The 22,643-nt window shown below is 41.4% G+C and overlaps 1 protein-coding gene across 1 annotated transcript in view; it reads right to left on the reverse strand.

Annotated features, from left to right (window-relative positions):
- Positions 1-17,157, reverse strand: part of LOC118780638 (teashirt homolog 2) — a 58,263-nt gene extending 41,106 nt beyond the window's left edge. The window contains exon 1 of the mRNA XM_036533250.1: positions 16,727-17,157. Within this exon, the coding sequence (XP_036389143.1) occupies positions 16,727-16,766 (40 nt within the window). The 5' untranslated portion in view covers positions 16,767-17,157. The remainder of the gene's footprint in view (positions 1-16,726) is intronic.
- Positions 17,158-22,643: the final 5,486 nt, after the last annotated feature.

A 22,643-nucleotide genomic window follows, 5' to 3' on the forward strand; every position in this document is an offset into this window, starting at 1 on the left:
AAAAAAAAGCCTTTCCATAGTCATTGAAAGCGTAATTAAAATATAATCTTGTAATTGGTTAGAGAGAACTGGGATGTTCAAAGCTCGCTGAGATAAATGGTGAGGATGGTACAGGTTCCTACGAAGGAAATAACCAACAACATTCGAGAACAATTTGACCGTCTGTTGCGATTTGTACTTGGCATCGGAGCTCGTTTGCTTCCTTAAATGTACGCTATGCTCTTACTTGAGTGTAATGAGAAACAAACAGAAGAAATGACACAGCAACCTCGCTTGTTCTAAAAACACCTACTGTCAACTCCCCTCCTGTAATTATGTGTAAATGCTGTTACTGTATCACGGTACACATGCTTTATGCTTCAAATGGTGCCAGATTTAAAAGCACTGGAGACGAGAAATGGGCCCATTCGTGCGGACAATTTTGTGCAAACCCGCTATCCTCGCACGAGGGCTGCGTATCGCAATAGACTAAAACAGGAAAATGGGAGACGAGGAGCAGGTTAAAAAATCTCGCTGAGGGTTTTTCTCCCTGAACGCTGTCAAGCTTGGCGTAGCAAAAGGCCCCATCTTGATATGCATTTAGGACAACCTGGCAGACCGCCCTGCCTGGAGATACGCCGTTGATACTAGCGCGGCTTCAGGGAGTGCGCAGATAACGAGCGGGTTCATTCCTCCAGTCCGCTGCGTACGCGATGGAGGACGATCACGAGAAAAGGCACGACCCTTTGTCACCGGGCCGTCGGACAGCCGTGTCCTGCGGCAGACGAAGGAGGGAGCGACTTGCTGCGGATGGGGGGGGGTGCAGTGACAGCTCCTGCTCCTCTTGGGCGCTATCAATTTCAGGAAGGCTTACCGCTGGCCGGCTTTAAACGTTGTCCGCGGAACACCTCACGGTGCCCACACAAAACTGCCCTGAGGGGTGAAAGGCCACATTGGCAAGGACTGCAGAAAGACGTGCCTGTCCCCCTTCTCCCTTCATGGGGAATTTTCACTCAGATATTGTACCTATATTTATTTAATACCTTAACGTGAAAGTTATGTTACTGTGAGTTACTGTGAAATACTTAAAGTCTAGAAAGTGCCCCATATGCCTGGACAGGGAAACTAAAGCATTTGCTTTCATTTAAAATGCGAGACAGCTAATGTTATAATTGACGTGTTCATGTTTACAACAACTGGATGAAACAAAATCATTATGTTTGTTTACTGAGACAAATACGCCTCATCAAGGAGGAAAGCCAAAAGACCAATTTGTGGTTGAAGAGCGCTAGGTCTTCCTTCCGTACCACGAATCTTCTGGAGCAAAATCAGGAATAGAATTGATTCGACCATACCTCAGAGTCCCCTAATTACTCTCTCTGGCAGTGGAATGTCAGGTATTACAATGCTCATCCTGTAAAGTCCCCTAGCCTTCAGTGCTAAACTGCACTTGGGGCCAGCAGGGCTACTGGATGCATTTGTGAAACGGACAGAGGTTGTCTCCACCCGGGTCAGAGGTACTTATCACATCCTCCAGTGAGGCAGCTCACTCAGATTGCCTTAAGGCACAGAACAGAAAGAAGCCCACCTAGGGTAGAAAATATTGCTGGGGTTTGTGAGAGGAAGCTCAAGGTTATAAAAATGTAAGCCGGCCTACAGTGGGTGGACAGGAGGAACAGATGTGTGTGCTGCAATTTGAGATATGCGGGGTAGACAGGGAGGCTAACAACATCCTGAAAAAATCATGAATCAGTAACAAAGGGGATTTGGGATTACATCAACAAAAGGTGTCATAGGATGTGGAGTCCCCCAAGGACTAGTGCTGGGACCTCTGCTTTTTCAGTACATGTATGTAATATACACAGTATATGTAAACTACCTTGATAAGACACCAGTAACAAAACAGATGATGATGGATTCTTCTCCTCTTCATATTTTGTTCTGTTCTATTGTTTTTATGACTGATTTGCATTGGTTCTTTTGACAGATACTTAAATACTCTTAGTAATTTCTGAAGGAAATAATTGTTCAACTCTCAGTGCTGTCTTTTATGCCTTTTCTCTTTGCTTAATTACACACCATATTTAAATCTAAAACTTCATCTGTGAGTCTGAAGTGTTTGTCTTGAAAGTTTTTAGAGGCTTCTGTAAGTGCTTTAATAAACCATCCAATGTCTATAAGTAATAACTAATTAATGCTTAAATGTAATGTAAATGATAGTACCTCACAGTACAAACACAAAAGTAATAATTCCCAATTTGAACGGCTACAATTCAGTGTCGAGGTTCAGATGTATGGTTGTGATTAGTGGGAAAAGGGAAATAGCATGTGTTTTCTGGCAAATAATTTTATTTGTAAGTACTCATAAAGTATTTAATTAAACTGTCTGCAAGAAAATGAGGACTGCTTTTTATTGGTATGTGGAAAAGATGGTGGCGTATGTTGGTTTGCAAACTTCAGAATTTCACTGGATGGTTGTTATGCAAGTCTTTATAATAATTCATATTTCTACAACTACAGCGAGGTAATCTCTTGGCAACTGAGTACCGGCCCCAAAAACTGAATTCAGCTGTGGTCATTGATTGAAGCATTAGCAAATGTGTGCCTCTATCAAGTGGAAAATCTTCATTCAGCAGTTAAATAAAACTAAAATCCCCCCACCTACTCAAGCACAGCCTTTTTGCAAGTCTACAAACAATAGCCTGTCTAATTCTTTCTATATGTGTCAGAATGCCAGAAATGTATCTTGGCCTGTCAGTCATAAAACATTCACACTCATATCCAGCATGTGACATAATACTACACCCCCATGTAAATTACAGGAATCTTTCATAAGTCGAGTCAATTCTTACAGGAAGCCCTTGGCATTGTGTTATGGTTTAGTCAGATACAGTTGGGCCACAATTAAGCGCAAGTCTTCCTGTACAAAGCTCCCTCTGTGTATAATAAATCAAATGCAGCCAGAATGAGAGCCGTAAATCCACTCTTTCGGGAAATCCTCCTTTTTTGTTTATTTTCTCAGCAGCAAAAGGGGCTTCCATTTGTTTTACTAAAAAAAAAAGAAAAAAAAAAGAGAAAATAAAATAAAAAGGAAGTATGTTGAATGGGAAATCATAAAGTTTTTTTCTCTAGGGTTTTCATAGATTTGAAATCTTTGATGATTAGTATCTTCATATCAGTTCTGTTTACATAAGATCACGTCGGTCTTACTGCTACATGGTATAACTGTACTCAAGGTAGACTCAAGAGAGAGCATGCCCAGAAGCTACTGTCCTCCTCAGCTTTCTAAAGAATACAATGTACAGGAAAGCAAATTACATTAGCAGTACATCATAAACTTGAATATTCAGCAGCAGAATTGAAAGAGAGGAAGAAATGCCATTAAAACAATCAAACCCTGATAATTCTAGAATATTATTTTTTTATTTAACATTGCGATTGCTAGCAAGCAAAACTAACACAGAGAATTAGCATACAGCATTGTGCTGTATACTTAAGAGACATCTAAAGCATGACTGATTTGATACACACATTACTAAACACACACACACATATACACACACACACACTTTTCCATGTGTCCAAGTACATTTGATTTGAAAAACAGACGTTATTTCCTCATTGGCCAAGTCGGATACAGAGACATAAACAAAAGATTTTTTTCACTAGATGCTTCACCAGTACCCATCTGAATCAACAATGCCACACGCACCGGTACTTTAACCATTTCAGGCTTGTGGGTACTCAAACAAATCCCAAAAACATCATCAGCTCTGAAAAGCACAGGTACCCTGTGCAAAGTTTAAGTTAAGTAAGAAAATGTTTTATTTATAGCATGTGTACACGTTTACATGTATTATATAATGTAATGTATTTATGTTCGTTTCAGAGTTCGTAAATGTCTAAACAAGAACAAAAGAGGTGGAACTCTGGGTATTCTCTGGGTATGTCTAAAAGTTGAACACTCCCTCTTTTTATTGAGTATTTAGGAAATGAGAAACCATAGTTACAGTTATATGTTTTCCCCCAGCTGACAATTTTTTTTTGTTTTGTTTCGTCAATCTTGAAGTGCTGTCCATTTTAAAACCTACAAAGCGTGACCTGCTACACTTATTTAAAAACACACCATAAATGGATAAATAACTGAATGCATGAACTCAGAAATAATGTTGCAGCTGAGCTTTGTGCAATTTTAGATTTGTCAAAACAAAGAAACACAACATGGAAATAAGGGAGTATGTCTAGATTGACATTCTATCCTATCAATATTAATTTGTTACACTAAAAATACAGCAGTCCAGTGAACATCAGTAAATGTTTCAGGTGTGCACAGCAATAAAATGGTAGAACTTCTGAGAGGCACTCGTCCCCTCGAGAGACATGTAATACTGTTTTATCTTGTGAGCTAACCTACATGCATTTTCTTAATAATTAGAGAGATCTTATGCGTGCCATTTTTATTCATCATTTCTACATGTTTACAGTTCAATACAGTAAAGTGTGTATCCGAATTCATTATAGATTAATATGTGATGAAAATGGACAAATGTCATCTTCACCAGTTCCCCTTCAAATTAAGGAGCATTCAGGTCACTGCAAGGAAATGTCGGTCATAGCCAAGTACACTAAACAGGAAGACATTTATGTACAGACCCAGTCAGATTTTGTCATATTTGGGATGGGCATGTAGCTTTAGCCAAAACATCAATACACTGAAGAAACACTCCTCCTTGAGAAAACCATCAGATGAGGGTTTTCCACTTCATCTGCTCACTTTTCAGACTGCAGAGTAAAAATCTACTGAAGCCTTTTATAACTTATAACTTTCCTAACTTAGAAACTACTTTTACAGCTCCACTTCTACTTTATTCCCAGCAGTGATTTGGAAAAAAAAAAAAAAAAAAAAAAAAGAATTCTATAAAGAAAACATTGTCCAGATGACAAAATCTAAAAGATCAAGACATATCAATTTTCTTACACCAAGATGACAAGATAGCGCAATTTGGTGTATTAGGAAGGGAGAGCAAGGTGACAAAGTTCAGAGGCCTACATTAGTGGAATTACTGCAGTCTTATCTTGATGTGTGACACTGGTAAAAGCATTGCAGAGCGCTCACAGAATCTGTAACGATGAAAAGATGGATTTCACACAAAAATATTAAAACTACATATAAATCTAAACATAACATAGAATCTGCTCCACACACAAGCCAAACAACTGCTGAGCCATGACAAGTACCAGTTTCCTGGATTGAATGTAGGCAGTATTTGTGCAATACCTGATCCCAAAATAGCCATATTTTATTAATGCCAATTATTAAGAGACTGAACTGGAATGATGACTTATCATTCCTAATTCACAGTCTTCCATAATCCGTTGCTAAATATTTACCTTGAATGTTCATCTATAAAAAGATCAATCCAATGAAAAAAAAAAAAAAAAAATCACTCATAATGACTGATGTCAAATAATTACCTGGAAGCCTCACTTTGAGCAGGAAGTTTGGCCTACAGCATCTACAAAGGCATATCCTTAAATATGTATATATGCATTTTTCTCAGGTCCACTCATTTGGATTTAGTTAGAGAAAAAAAAAAATCTATTACTCTTGTTACATTATGCCATCAGTGGAATTAGTGAGAGAATTTACTGCATAATAGCACAAACCGAGGCAACTCTGGATCCCAGAAAATGATCGGTTTTGGACTAACGTGAACCTAACTCTCACCTTCAGCAGGAACTGAAATTTCAGATACAGGACACTTTGTTACAGTATGAGCCGCTCTGCTCGTATTTGCCAAAATATAGGTGTCCTAATGTTCTGTATACATTACCAACACTGGATTTTGCAGGTTGTTTATGGTCATGGGCCGTATTAAAGCACTACAGAGGGAAACTATTGGTAAAAAAGGCCACATACACACATACATAAACACATGCACATGTATACACAGACTTTCTTTTGCTCCATTAGATGCATTAAAAAGGGATGCTAAATCATTTTTCATTCAGTTTTAAATGGCTGATTTCAGTAATACAGTTTTACAGTTTTAATTCCCAAACATCCATCTGTACTGCCTCACCCTAAGTGGAATCGCTGCACAGGTCAATCTGAAGCAGCAAACTGAACAGCACGTTACATTTTACAGTGTCTTCCAACATTGCTGATCTGTTTTTTTCTTTTTTTTTTTTTCTGGGCAGCCTTAATCGGGACATGAGCAGCACTGAGCGAAGGATCAGTCTGCCGCTCCTATTCGACAAGGATACCCGAGTTGTCACAGCTATTGTGCGTTTCGATTAAGCCATTATTTTCAGATCGCATGGTAAAGAACACGCCATCACACACTCCTGGCCCGGGGAAGACAAAGGCCAACGGGGGAAATCGTTTAATTGCTGTCCTTACTGCGGTCTGGTTTGTTTATATTTTTAACCTGGAAAGTTGCCGAAATTAGGACACACCCCATTGTGGGGTTCATGCAATGGTTCATTAGGGAGCTGCTATTACTATGGCGATAGAGTAAAAAGAGTCTTTTGTACCAGAATGTATACAGACGGCCCTGGAACTACAGACAACACTGCTGTGAAATTCAGCTAAATACCATGCAATAGAGCGGCTGTGTGCAGCAGTAAGGTCGTCTGCATACAATTTAATGCACCACTTCACTTCTTCCATATTTGAAATATTGTTCCAGTGCTTCATTTGGATAAACTGACATTTACTTCTTTGACTGGACAAGCGGTTTAAAAGCATCACTGCACCAATTTGGAAGCATGACTCTCACAACTGTTTTTACTGAAACCTTTGATCGCCATGCCTCATAAATTGAACAGGGTCAATCTCCCTCGTTACAAAAAATTTATACCATATTTGGTTTTTAAGGACCTATTCGCAGTGTGTCCACAATGTGGCATTTACTTCGGGCGCCAGATTTTGGAAGGAGGGGGGGGTGAACAATAACCAAGAATGTTCTGGAAAAGGCACATCCTACAGTTACAGGCCCATTTAGTCATTGATTGAGAGTGCTTGTCAGAGATCTTGCTTTTTTCCCTCTTCTCTCATTTCTATTCCAGGACTTAGTCGAGGGTGCATGTCCAAACATTATTACAGAAGACACGATCCTCATATGTGATGGGATTAGCAAAAATTTCAAAGCTTATTTTTGACCTCCAGCAGAAAATTGAGAGCATACGCTGGAGAGGCCAACTGGGACTGCAGAACATCAAGTTGATTCATCAAATTAGCTCATACGTAATTGCGCTGCATGACTAGTCCTGGAACTTGTCAGCTATAAAGCTGTCAAAAAGCCATCAGCTTCAATGTTAAATGAAGACAAAAGCACGGGGTTCAGAACTCGATGCTCTTTGGACATTAGCCTATTAGATGCCTCAGATGCCCCCCACCCCCTCCCCACCAAAAAAAAAAAAACCCTGAACCCCCCCCCCCCCCCCCCCCCCCCACACACACACACACACACACACACACACACACACACACACTCCGCAGGCCACACCCATGTTTACATATGACTCCACCAACACTAGTAACAGAGGCATCTTTTTTCCCAAATTCCATGCGGTTTCCACAGAAATAAAATATTTGCCTTTTCTTTGACATACGTTTTAGTTCCGGATGATGTTAAGGAGTACAAGATCCGCAAATGGCAATACATATATGACAAAAATGTACCAAACGCGAGGTTACATTTCTTCAAAGGCCCCGCCTCCTACACCAGCAGTTTGTCTGCTGTAGGTGTCTGTTAAGTACACTGCCACACAGACACTGTTTTGTGTACACAAAATTATTTGCTGCTGCTGAGAAATTGCCCAATACTACAATGGCAAATGTTTTAATTTCACACCTCACATTACGTTTCCCTCGCAGGGAACAATGGAACTGAACAATGCCTCAAGCCACTCTTTCAGGAGTTCTTTTATTCTCGCGCAACATTAAAATAATTAACGCTGAGCACTGGGTTTAGCTTCAACGGGTAAAACTAATCACAGTTTAAAAAAAAAAAAAAAAAAAACAGAAAACGGACCAATTTTGAATACATGCTTGAAAAAAAAACAATACTAATGACTATCTCAGCAAAGAATGCACTCTGATACAAATCCATCAGATCTGAGAAATAGCTTATAATGCAATATGGTAAGATATGAGCACTTCTGGAAGAAAACAGATTTCTGGAAATTCTGTCAACAGTCAAAAGGGATGTCCGGGATCGGGTGGTTGACACGGCCTGCCGGAGCGGTCCGGGACGAGTGTCAGTTTGTCCCGAATGAGTGACACGCGCAGCTCGGTGGAGGCCGCCAAGCGGAGCGCTAATGATCTCCACAGTGGCTGAGAATCTGCGTAATCAGAGGCGCATCAAACACAAACATGAAAAGGAGAAGTGCGCAACTCCTTCCTCACCCGCGCGCCTGTAGCTGCGTGCCACAGAATGCATCGTGACACCCGTCCACAAAAAGTAACGCACTCCTGCAGTCTTCAAATAGAACTGAAATGTGGGTGGGCTTTTTTTTAATGTTTTCTCCTTCTGTATGCTTCATGGAAGACAGGCATGATTCCAAGGGCCTATGTAACCCTGAGGATTGCAGGCAACACCCAGGTAAATCAGTCCACCGCGGGAAAGGTTAACCAGACAAAACGAGAGAAATGCAGAGATGTCTTACTTTGCAGGAAGTTAAGACTACATCACTTCCCTGAGTTTGGTATTACTATCATCAAGCAGGACAGCAAAGAACCATCACTCCATCAGATGATTGTAAGACTTTCTTCATCATCTCAATGAAAAAACCAAGTAAGAGAAAATATAAGACGCAAAAAGCCAATGCAATGCAAAAAGAATTCGCACCACAGTTGTGCGAGTGTTTCTGGTCACAGGTTACACAGTCTGGATCAGGTGACTCTGTAAATGAGCCTGGAGTTTGGATGGTATGAGAGCAAAAACAGCATTCGCTTGGGTATGTTTTTTTCAAACATTCTCTCTGGCAGTATTTCTTTCTGATTTATGTGATTTTCAAATGAGATTGACAGATTTCCCCTCACAATAGCACTGCGTGCCGTGTAAAGAAAAGTTTACTTTGGTAATTGTTACAAATCACACTATTAGCAAAATATTGCCATGGCTCTTGCTCCTACAGGCAGTAATTGCAGGAGGTTAATTTACATAATAAATCTTAATTGGGTCCAATTAAGGACTCGATTGGAGGCATACCAGGTACACTGTTCAAGATTTTAGCTTGTACATACATTTTATTTTCCAATTCAATGCATCACAGAATTTGCTGCAAACATTTGACATGCTGAACAGTATGTAATATTTTTGCACGTTTTCTTGGACAAAAATAGGATGTTGCCAACACAAAGCTCGTTATGTTTTCAAGTGCGGATGGTGGGAGGGGGAGCAGACAACAGGATTACTGAAGGTCAGGGATGCAAACAGCGCAGAAGCCAGCTGACACACAGAGAAGTTTCCACAGAGCATGATGCTCCTGGAGAAAACTCAGCTATCAGCTCTTGTGGGTTCTCACCCACTATACCTTGCGTCAGTGACCGAAGTGGGCCACAGGGCAGAAAAGGAACAGTACCGATACCCACTAATTAATTCAATCCCAACGATCTAGCAAAAGAAAACAAAGTTCCATTTTCACACAAAGAATAAAACTGACCTCCACACGTACATGCGCAAATATGTCAACCTCAGTTTTATCTCCCCCAGTATCCACTCAGTTGCTTTAATCTGTGAGCACCCATTGCCACCTCACCTGCCACCAGGTTTTAATGGGTTAAAATCATCTGAAAGCGTATGCCTGCCATTTCTTCTTCATGTGTAGTGTATACATCAGGGGATAAGGAAGAGGGAAAAAATCCATTCAATAGTTTAATTTAATCTACCCATTCAAATCCATGCAGATTTGGACTGTATGTAAGCTACACTAAGATAAATATAGCCCAAGAAAGTTCTTACAAGCTATCTATGTCCATGTATTAAAACCAAGTAGGAAGAACAGACCATGCAGATAATCAACAATGTGAAATATTAGCTAGTCTCCCCTCAGTCAAGGACTACCAGTAACATAATTTCTAACGTAACCTAATTAGATTTGTTGGAACGATGAATAAAATTAGTACTTGTTCTTTGTGTAGCAAACATAAAAAACGGACAAATTCGTAGGTCATTAGTAATTCACAATATCAAATGCTCCAACACTTTTCATCTATTTAGTACTGAAATAGAGTGAACATATTAAACTCAGACCTAAAATGGGTTGGTGGAAAGGTAAAAAAAAAAAAAAAAGCTGCATAGGGTTATCATATTAATTTCTTACAGTACGCTAATTAAATTCATACCGTGACTAACCAAAGCGTTCAGTCCATTTACAAAGCAGCAAGGTAATGCAGCACAATGAAGTGCATTGTGTTAACTCAGTTTCTCCCTAAATGTAGTTAAGTGTGTATATTGTCTTTGGATGGGAAATATAAAGCATGTGTCCTCAGAACAGTCAGACAGAGATTAGCAGGAGGATTCTATAATTACAGCTGTTTCCCCCACAAACATTCAGATTCTCCCAACTCTCGGCGCCGTTGAACGTGTTTGATAAGCTCTGTCTTTTCTGGGAGACGCCCTCCTCCTGAAGGATTACTATCAAAAGGTGGCGAAACCAACATGCAGCTGTCCAGCTGGGCACCGCAGCCGAAAAAAACGAAAGCGCTTCTGTATTCCAACCAACACAGTGTTACACAGTGAACCGAGGTCAACGTGCGCCTATGAGCTGCAATTTGATACCCCCGGAATTTTTTTTGACGCTTTTCTTAAAAGTCAAAAGGCTAACAACCCGTTGCCTGATCCTCTGAGTACCTTTTGAAATACATCTGGGATCTGGCTGTAACGCGATCCGACGTTGATTGTTCTGCACAACTTTGGAGCCATATGGCTGATGAGATGGGCCCACGGTTCACAGCAATCTACAAGCGAATCAGATTGAAGCCATTCTTTTCCGTTTATATTGTGACTTAAGGGCAGTTGTGTGCGTTGTGTTCAAGCGTTTTATTCCATCGAGGGAAAATGCGAACCCCCGCGCTGTAGGTAGAAGCTTATCTCGCGTAATATGCATATGAAGATGTATTATTTTATTCTTTTTTAATTTCCTGAAAAACACAGCGACACTTCAAGATTCCTTCACGTAATCAGATACCACAGAAAGTAAAGGTGTTTTTTTCCTCTTTTTTAAATTAGGCTTGCTCCACCTGACCAATTTTTCACACTCAAAAGCCACACGGTACCAACTGTCTTTGTATGCAGTTTCAAACATTAAATCACAAGATCTGCGGGGACCAAGGAAAAAAAAAAACACTTGTAATTTCTTTTAATACTTCGATGTCTGGGTAGTATAATGAGCTTTACCCAGTCTGAAATACACTGTCTTGGTAACCAACTCAGTGCTGTTTGTTACCGAGATGAAAAATAACAATAAGAATAAAAACAATCATCTTCATACCGAGGAACAGCCTCCTCCGCAGTGGTGAGCGCTAGGCTACGTTATCAACTCTGAACGGAGCAAAACGGCGTATCAAATTGTGCCATTTGCCTAGAAACGAGCGCGGGTCTCGGAGGAGAGGCAAGGGAGGTGAGCGGGGTGGGGGGGAGCCGCGGCTGCAGGTGCTGCGTGGGGCTGCCGCGGGGACCGACGGGAGCCACTCTCACCCGGAGAGCCAGGGAGAGCGAGCCGGCGTCGCTCGAGGGCACCCGAAGCCTGCGCTCACCTCGCCGAGACAGCGCACCACCCCGTCTGCCTTTCAGACAAACAAAGGCTCGGAAACTATTATCTCCACCTGTCACCTCTGTGGTATGCTAGATGAGACGGGGTGAGATTAAAGCAAAAGGAGGTGGGGGGGGGACCCTTTCCGTTTTGTTTTAACCGTTACAAGTGTGCGCGCAGGCCCTGGGGGATTAAGGCGTTGAGAGGAGGACCACATAGCGAGCGGGAAAGCCTTGGACGGTGCTGAAAAAAAGGCCAATTGATACAACGCTCAGCAAAAATCTCACAGGCTCTTTGACAATAAAAAAACAACAAACACAATGGCTGTTCACAGCGCACCAGATTGCTGTGTGTTTGGCCACTGCGTCTGACATCACATGCGTGTGACATCAAAGATAACCGCGATCTTGACACGTCAGGAGGCTACTTGTGCTGCTTTCGTCCTGACTCTTATCGGCGATCTCAGTTTCCGTGTTTCAGTGACTCGGGAGGAAACTGACCTTCGGTAGGCCTCAGTTTGTCCCGCTGAAGTCGGTCCCTTCTTCTCACAGGGTGCCACTGCCAAACTGCAGCTGCTGAGCTTCTGTCTTAATGACCTCCTCTCCCAGGTCTGAATGGATTAATTCTGACCTGCAACCCCTCTTCAGAAAGAGTCAGCCATGTTGGAAAATGGACACCTAAACATGACAGGACATCCCTCCTCCATTACCAGAAGTTTCATTTGTTGTTCTTTATAGATGAAGATCCACAACCATTTTCCTGAGCAAATTTCTAAATAATTAACTCGTACCTGCGGGCCCCTGATCTAACAACGGAGGAGGTGAAAAGATGCCGAAAACCTAATATGGACAACACTACTGATTCAGTCAACTCATATGACAAAAACAGCCATGAGAAAATGCAGGAAGGACAGAGCAGGCAAAGGTAAAACAAAATGACATTCAAGAGAAAAAGGCAGGAGAGCTATGTTTTAGTCAGAGGTTTAATGCCATTTTTTTCTCTGAGATATACCGTTTCTCAGTTGCGTGCAATACTGAATCAGTCCCCCTTTTTTACCTGAACTAGATAAACAACATCTGCCTTGATCCTAAGACGTTTCCAGCTCAAACCACTTAGGAGGACTTTCAGCTAGCCAATTCCCAGAAGCTGCTGTCAGTCACTTACTGGCACTGCAACACTTAATGCCTTTGTCTGTTCCTCAATTTATCTTGTTAACAGCAAATTGGGCTAACGGTTTGAAGCCCAGAATTATTGTAAAACCGATAACAGAAACACTTCCTCCGTTGCAAAAGAGTATGGTGCACACCCCCACCCCCCTACTCTCATACACCACCAATGCAAAAATTGAAATCATCTTTTCCTCAGCAGAACGTAAAAAAAAAAAATTACCTTACACTTTTAAATCAAGGAAAATACCGTAAAATACAAAAAGTAGCAGAAACGGAGGAAGCCTCTTCAGTTTTTCTACAAATTTGACTTCATGCTCTTCATAAACGTTATAAAAAATAATCTAAAATGGATCCACTTTGGCGTAAACCTTCAGTGGTGACTTTAAGATTGTACAATGGAAATAAATGTGCTCATTCCTAGACTTTTGGCTCTTAACCCTTTAAATGTCGAAATGGTACGAAATCTACAGCGTCTGACCTTCCTTTTAATGCCGTTCGGCTCAAACTCACAAAGATTAATTGTTCCCCCCGCTGCATAATTACTCTGGGGGTGAAGCAGCACACGCTACCCCTCTACATCGGCCGGCCATAGTCGGAGGAGACCGCGTTCAAATCGTCTTTGCAGCCGGAAGACAAAAATGGCTTTTCGCCGACAGGAATACTGCGGCTTTAAGAACGCTGACTCTCCAAAACTTTTTTTTTTTCCTTGCATCTTCTACAGCCTCATTTTAATACCTCTTCTTTCCTTGTTCCCCCTCCACACATCATTAAACATATTATTATAACATGACTGTCAGCCCGCGTCTTTTTGCCCCATTCTTGCTCAGCCAGGTAATCAATTTGTCGTCACTCTTTGTAACCCCAGTAAACTCATCAAGCGAAATGAGTTACAGCTGCAGAGAGCCTTCAAGAATATAAAAAAAGAGAGAGAGAAATGACAACGCAGCCAGGAATATTCCACCACTGATAGCACATCCCAGGTCTCGAAGATGAAATATTAATGCACAATTTGTTTATCTGCGGGCTCACATCTTTCTAGCACCGAGCTGTTAATTTTCTATCGCCGCAGACAACGGATCAGTCAGTCATGAACTCTTCACAGCCATTACCCAGAGACATTTTGATTAAGTATTCCTAATGTAGTGGATAGGAAAGAATGAAAACACTCTGCCTGCCAACTTTTGATTGACCATTAAGCTACTGATGAATGTGCCTGTCAGAGAGAAGACAATTACCTCAACAATGAAGAAACTCTTCTGGAAGCCTTATTTCTCTATAGGGCTGACACATTTACCAGATTACAGGCAAGGCGGCTGAAAGCGTGTAAACGGATCACTAAGGAATCTTCTCAAAAGTTCTCAAAATAATCATGTGTGTATTGTTTGAAAAAAGGAGGGGGGAGCTTTTGCTGAGTGAAGTGTGAAAAGAAATGGGTGCAAGGCCTGAGTGTGTGTGTGTGTGTCTGTGTTAGAGGGGGATAACTGAGGAAAGGGAGGATTGGGGGGGGGGGGGGGGGGGGTTGAAAGCAGGGACTGTTAGATAAAGGTCTCCAATTCTTGAGGGGGTAAAAAGATCTGCCATTATTGGCACACAAAGCTCACCATCTGGAAAGTGGATTTTTAAACCATTATAAAGTGATAATTTCTCAACTGATTTTAGCCACAGAACCGATGGAATTGCATCCTGGACACAAAACAATATCCTTTAGAGGCTTCTTTTTTCTTGAAATGTAACTCTGTTTTGATTCTCACCAGTGCTTTTATGGAAGATATGAATCTGGTGTGGGCTTCAGAATTTTACAACTGCTAGAGTGACTAATTAAAAATGCCATTAAATTGTGATACTATGTTTTTGAAAAGAAACAGCGCAGCTACAGCAGCTAAAGTAGCCTCTGACTAAACTGACAGGTGTCAGAGAGGATTTTTCATTTACAATGGCTGAAAACACTCTTCTATCACTCTACAGCACTAAGGTTTCCAGTTCATTTTAGCCTTTTATTTCTAAACCATATTTCATATCCTTCTTATAATGTAGTATGTGATACGTAAATATTGGCAAAGGTGTTATCTTAATAACGCTTTGTTTTCTTTACACTTTTAGATGTTTATTTAGCCAACTTCACTCATATTAAAATGAAGACAAGCGTAACATTACAAATATTATAATTAAATGCACCATTAACAGAGACAGGTTGTAATACCATTTACTATAATTATCATAATAAAAATAATATCATCTCGGGCGTCCTGATTCCCTGGCATATAATACCTTTTCAATTTCCAGATCTGTTTTCTTTTCCCTTGGCTATTTATTAGCTCTATAAGACATTGTTATGTATGCTGTTGCGATTGAACACACACCTTTCTCCAGGGCACTTAATAATAGGCTACCTGACACAGTAAACACATTAAACGCAGTATCAAGATGACCAAAACATTGGGGTGACAAAGATATGTGTGATTATTGTAATCATTTCCTGTGTGTGTTCCTTCTTCCAAGGGTCATTGTTTTATGACATTAGGAAAAGAGAGAAAAATTATTTGAAGATGGTCCCTTACTGTTAGGCTCGACCTTTTTCCCTAAACATTAGACCTGTTTTTCCCATCATTTTATGAGAAAGGATTAAAAAACACCCACATTAGACACTAATACATGGCCATTATTGAACATGTCTGCGCTAGGGGGGAACCGGAGAGCGTGCAATGCGTCACCAACAACCATGACTTACTCTCTTGAGTGATTTATTCATATCTATCAGGAATAAATATATCAATGACTGCCACGTGACAAGTAATCCATCACATGTCAAATCAAAAGCAGGCAATAAAATGCCAGGAAAAAGCTGTTTTTTGTTCGCGACCCTGTCGCAAGAAAAAATAACTGGTGTATATGAATCCCCAAAACTCAAATGGAAGCATTAAACAAAACGCTGTTCAGAATATGATTACATTTAATAACGACGCCGATAATTTTGAATCAGATTCCATAACAAAGCCTCCACTTACCGCGTGCTTCAGTTAACGGTGCATAAACACTGTTACATTCAAACAACCAAAAGTTCCCCCTTACTGTAAATAGCTTACTTTCCCGAAACGTACAGTATCGTGACGCTCTGTTAAGGAAACACTACAAAGAAAATTACATTCTCATTTTTACCTTTACTTCATGCAAAGGCTGAAATAATGTAATGTATGTATGTGTGTCATTTCTTTTTCTCTATCAGATATCCCGGTTTGGGAGTTCATTCTAAGTTCAGCAATGAAATCTTGACTCTTGGTGGCATTTCAGCATGAAACTATTTTTTTTTTTTTTCGAGAAGGCTATTACATCAGGAGTACTTAAAATAGAGGGACATTTTTAAGTTTAAAACTTTACAACGTACTTGTAAAATAAGAGCACATAATACTCGAAATAAGCTTCCTAAAGCTGAAATGCAAAACTGCTTGCGTTTACAATACCAACGTTTAAAAAACAAAGCCTATGAAAAGAAAGAAAGAAAAAAAAAAAAACGATTTATGTGGAGACTGTTGAAAAAACTGTCACGTACACAGAGTCAGAAAAAAATGTTAGTGTGATAGGGTACACCTTGTTCGTTTACAGTGGAGTTGTCGCCTTGCTAAACTGTTTTGTCCGGTTTGTTCCTGGCGTTAGAGCGAGGAATAAGCGCGCTTTCTATTAAAAAAAACAGTATGATATCAGTTTCTTATGTTCAAGCAGTCTTGAAGTGGACAATCTATACTGTACTGCTACGTTACAATCGTTTCGATAAATATGACAGAGATTGTTCTGATAGCTAAGTCAATTTGCCCCCTTACCCGCAGCCCGTTTCGGCGCCTGCTGTTTTCTTCTTGGCATCTTTGAACTCGTGGTTCACGTTGACTCTGCCCAGGTAAAATTCGTATGCGGTCTCAGATAGTCCATACAGAAAGAGCGAGTCTTTCTTTTGATCTCAGTACTTCTGATCTCTTCTTTAAAATCCAGTATCAGAAACGTTTCTCGGAAAAGAAGATATCGGAGCGCGTTTTCACTTGTTATGTTCCCAGATCTATGGCGGATTGTTTTCTTTTCTTTCCGTTTTTTTTTCTCGAAACCAGAGAGCGATTGCTGTCAGATGCCAGTCTCCCTCCCTCCCTCTCTCTTTCTCTCTCTCCCTCTCTCTCTCTGATATAAGTAAAGGACAGAGGGGAGCTCTTGAATGTAATACTATATCACACACCGCACAGGCAGGGCGAGGCGATGCCAGCAAACATCGATCCACAGAACAAACTGAACATTAAAAACTCCTCCCTCCTCGCCCGGACTTGATGATGGCAGCGAGACATTTGTTACACTAGATAACCACGAGTTTATTAAAGAGACAGAGGCCGGAGAGAGCATGCGGATGTGGCGCGCGCAGTGTGAAAGAGAGAAAGGAAGCGTCCGCGTTTTCTTTCATTCCCCCCCCTCCCCAATCCTAAAGGCTTTTACATCTTCTGGGAAGCTGTGCCTTGTGTGTGCCAGATGCCAGTTTCTTTTCATTTAAATTATTACGACTTTTTATCCAGACCAGAGATTGATAGCCAAATGATATCACGTGTAACTTACTTTTCATATGTTTTCAAATGAAAAAAAAAAAGTAAAAAGTATACAATTGTTTTTCCTTGTATCAAATATTGTGGTCATCTGATTTCATGGTGATGAAATGACGAAAAACCATGATTTCATTCATTTCATCATGGTGCCCTTAGACACCTTACCGTTATTACGGGATTGAATGTTTGTGAAATACGTGTCATTGGCATGTCATTTTCAATGATTAGGCATAGAGAGACGTACAATTTCGTGGTTTTACTGGCACCGTACATTTCATGAATGGGAGAGAGGGACTGAACTCATTGCTGCCTACAGCACATTCATGCATAACAATTCAGCTGCCTGAGACTAGTCAGAGTCAAATAAAAGCTCAATGCACAGCTGAGAAACCCAGTTATAATATTCATCATGACTCACTCTATAAGAGGTAGTGGTGTCATGGCCATGGTCGTCATTGATATCATCATTTCAGTACTTGTCATGTTTCCCTCGACTTACCGTAGGTAAAACCATCCCAGGTGCACCTTACACATTGAGAAGAACACGTGTGAGGATGGGAGAGGCACTGCCATTAGAAAGCATCATCTTTTAGCACAAGTAATTTACACACATGTAAATTAGGCACCATTTTACAGATTCATTGAGAATATGTCCGTTACAGACTGTGACATCATCCTCCAGCAACTACGGCAAAGACTCTATTATTCGCTTTCAAGGAGGTTAATTAATTAATTAATTTTATGTTACACAGCAGGCCACATGTCCATGGTCAGAAGTTGCACTCTGGGCTGTTTTGAAGTCTGTTGCCTTAGAACTCCCTCCACTCACTTGATAGCAAGACTCACAGAGAAAAGACGACATAAACACTTATGCATGTAAGCATGAGCTGTTGATTACACACTTGGCGTGTCTCTCTGCTCTGGTTACAAAAAGCACCCCCACCACGCACGCACGCACGCACACACACACACACACACACACACAGACTACTGAGGTCCCAAACAACTAAATACGTCTCCAGAACTGTGATGCTTCAGATAAACCTGTCAGGCTCCCGTAAGATTAAGGGCAATAATGGGCCATACAGAAAGCATACATCCTCCCTGCTAATGTGTTGTGCTCCGTGTTACAAATTGCTGCCTGATATCGTATTCCATCATTCCTCTCCTCTTTTTTTCTTCCCTTTTCTCAGGACATGCGGGTGTCAGTCACTCTCCATGCTCAAACCTCTCCTGAACTCCTACTGACCTTGCGTGATCAATCATTGCCGGTAACCCACCCCAGTCATACCTGCCTGACAGCTTTTAACGCCCTGTGTACAGAGCATGCTCCTGCTGACAGACCGCACACACACAGCAACCCCCCCCCCCCCCTTCTCTCACGTTATCTCTGCCAATACCCCGCTCCTCCATGGCTCACCTGGTGTCAACATCCAGTCTGGCTGCGTCCGCATCCGCACCGGAATTCATGCGGGTGGGCGTGGCCGCATGCGCGTGTCTGCCTGTGCATGTGCGTTTGGCTGAGCATGCATGTGTGCGTGCATATGTCTGTGTGTGTGTGTACGCACATGTATGTGTGCACGTCTGTGTATCTGAGTGTGTACCCGTGTGTGTGTATATTTGTGTGAGTGTGTGCATCTGAGTGAGTGTGTAGACACATGTGAGTGTGCATGTGTGTGTGTGTGTGTATGCATGTGCATGTATTTGTGCACAAATGGGGGGGCAGGGGGGCATCTGATTATTTAACAAGCAAGTGTTTACCTGTAAAATAGATTGCAGACAGACAGGCACTACAGTCATGGCTTGAGGCCTGCTTTGTTGACATGGCTGTTTATGACATGTATCTGTTCATGTGGATGTTGAAAATAGCAAAGTGACACAAACAAATGAAAAGAATGATTAGCAACCTCACGCGTAGGAGCCTGTAAACGGCACAAACCCGGTCACTGAGCAGATATCCCGTGAAGAAGAACCAATACTACATGGTTGGTGAGTCACTCCCAAATATATTCGTTAAGCTCTCCCAATGGACCTCTCAGATACAAAAAAAAGGCAGAAGCCGCTCAGAATTCTGAAGTTTGACAGGCGAACTTGCTTCGGTTCAACCAAATTGATCTTTCCATTTGTGCTGCGCAGGTACTTCATCTTCTGTGTCTGCTTTGATTAGCATTTCTGCTTTGCATGACTGCGTTGAGCACTCACCTGGCTGCTCGCCGTATTCACACTCACAGTGTGCAGAGGGTCATTTGAACACTCTCCTGTGCCGATATCCAACAATCAAGAAGTTCTTTGCTTTTTTCTTTTACGATTTCCAAATATAGAGGGAGCAGTGTGTTCCTTGTAAGATGTCTGGAAGAAAGCCATAAGCCACAATGTGTCACACATTTATTAGCCGTGCAGTACACAAAGAAATACAGATTTATGTCACTTCCAGCTGTATGTCAAAGTTTTAAAGGAAACAATACATGAAATCAATCTCTCATGGTGTGTAATATTTGAAATGTACTCAGAGAGCAGGTTGTCAGAGTGCAGCCTCTGATTACAAGTCATATATCTGCACATGCCTTTTCTGAGTATAAACCGCTGTGCTATATGCGCCTGAAAGAAAACAAGGTTTAAAATGTCTTTAAGTAATAGTATTCCTTTTATTCCTTTATATCCTGCATCTCACTCAACACACATTTACACATGCATTTATGGGTGTCATACCAAAACAGTATAGCAATAGTTATAGTATTGGATTAGACCATCTTCAAAAGGTACAGTACATGTCCTTTGTATATGCGCACAGATGCATACAGTAGGTGACCACATGATAACAGGAAAATTTGAAAACACAAAATGGACAAACTCAAAAGAGAATAATTTTATGAACAGACAATGCTCAGTGTTGTTTTGTAACAATGTGCCCGTTTTTATCTTGGTGGATCAACTATTTAGTTCCAGGCTTGCTACAACAACACCACCCCCCCATGCTGCATCCCACCTAATTAAAATGCACTACCTCTATTGAACACCGGAAGGCCTGGGGAATCTAAACCTGTTTTTGATTCAGAGCTGAAATTGCATGTGAGACAGACAGCTGGTGATTGAAGGAAATTTAGGGATTTAGCTTAATTACGTTCAAAGTATAACAACACCAGACACATATTGTTTGTAGCAGATGATTATCGCGGTAATCAAACCCATGTTTTAGAAAAATGAGACAAAGAACCAACTACTAACCTACAGACAAAATCTCGTGGCTTTCCTTCCCCCTCTTCAGAATGTAAATGCGATGTATGGGAGCATTTCTACAGTGAATGTACATGCCTTGAGGTTTTTAAGATAAAAATAAATCTGAATCTACAGTAGATGTGGTTAGTTATGTTATTAGCCAGTAATAGAATATTGACTGCTTGCAAGACAAAATGCATGTGGTAGTGTTAGTAGTGGTAGCACTGTAGTAGCAGGACATAGTCTGTCCTGAAATGCAATGTTCATTAACTCCACGTACGTTTTACAGTTACAGTTTTTGATTTAGCCATTTGGCAGATGCTCTTGTCCAGAGAGCGAGCTCCCAGGTTTACATTCTCTCTCTCCATGTGATGGACAGATTACTCTGATGAATGTGTAACTCACATTCTTTGCATTCTGTGTGTTGGCCAATCAGCTCAGTCTTTTTTCCTTCTGAAGAATCCACACTGAACAATAGGAGGTTAATTATTTCCAAGGGCAAACGTTCTAGCCATTCCAGTTTTGCCCAAGCGTCCAATTATACAGTATCCTTGATATCTTCTCTGTAATAAAAATAATCATAATAATTTCAATGGAGCACCAAAGGCCCCTGCTTTTAGACGCTATTGAGACACAGTTAGAAGCCCAGACGTCATGAGATCAGTGGGAGTAGGGGGGTTGGGGGTGGGGAGCACATTTTGGTTTTTTTTTGGTAAGACCAAGCCTTTTAACTCAACAATATCCACGCAAGCAGCGTTTCCAGCGTCAAGCGCTTGACCTATTTCTTCCCGTGTAACACATCGTTAAATCAGCCTCATGAAATGACTTAATTACACATGCTTGATTTCAGAATGAATCGCTTGAAGACCATGACTCCACTGGAGAACTGACACACGCGAGCTTGCTCGACAAGCGCACACACTGAGGCACGCAGGCCGCGCGCCGCTCACAAATCCTCCCTCCGCTGAGTTAATTCAGAGCGCCGGGCGCAGGCACGGCTGCGAAGATAAATGCCCTGTCATTTTTTAATGATTTTTTTTTCAAACCTCCCCTTGATTGTATAGGGGTTTGTCAGCTAATTGCTTGAAAAGGGGAGGAGGGAGAAGTTGGTTGTTGTTTTATGTAGCGGTAATGCACACAGAGTGCGCTACCTGGGGGTGGAAGTCTTTATAAGAGGCATTTCATGTGAATCCGCATGTGTATGTGTTCTTAGGGGAGCAGTATTTCCCTGCACATAAATACACAAACACACACACATATACACACAAACACACTCTCACACACACACATACACACATGCACCTACACACACACACACACAATTGTGTGTCCGTGTTCACACACATGTAAATTAGGTGCTTGGATGCATATGTTTGCCTCACTGTAATTGTCAACCCCTGCTTACACACATGTTTAGTTGGACATCTTAATACTCATTCATACCCACAGAGAGGCAGTTGAGAAATGTTTTCCAAAATGTCAAACATGTTCTTTTCTTTCCATCAGTGTAGCAGTTTTTAATCGGATTTGGCAAAACCACATTTGAATTGGACAGAGCCATTCAAGAGACTTGCCATTCAATGTCAGTTGTGTGATTTCATAATACTTCACTACAACTCCACTGCAGCTTCCACAAGTGAAAAGGGCAAGCGCAATAAACCGCTGTGCCTGAGTCCTGTTCCTACCACAGGGCTGTCGGAGGTCTCATTCGTGCTTCTGATAGTTCTGTGGTTTGAAACTGTACTTATTCCCCGCGTGCATTTGTGCCCAAATGCTGTCTGTGTGTTTGTGTGTCAGTGGCAGCATTGCTGCAGCTCTGTAATGCCCCAGTCTGACTTGTCACTTGTCCTATGGCACTCTGATTCTTTTAGCTGTGTCGACAGCGTGTCCACCCTGGGTCTGTCAGTGTCACTTCAAACCTGACCCATCTTGTTCAGTTCAGGGC

The sequence above is a fragment of the Megalops cyprinoides genome, chromosome 7, assembly GCF_013368585.1.
Source record: "Megalops cyprinoides isolate fMegCyp1 chromosome 7, fMegCyp1.pri, whole genome shotgun sequence".
Lineage (NCBI taxonomy): Eukaryota > Metazoa > Chordata > Actinopteri > Elopiformes > Megalopidae > Megalops > Megalops cyprinoides.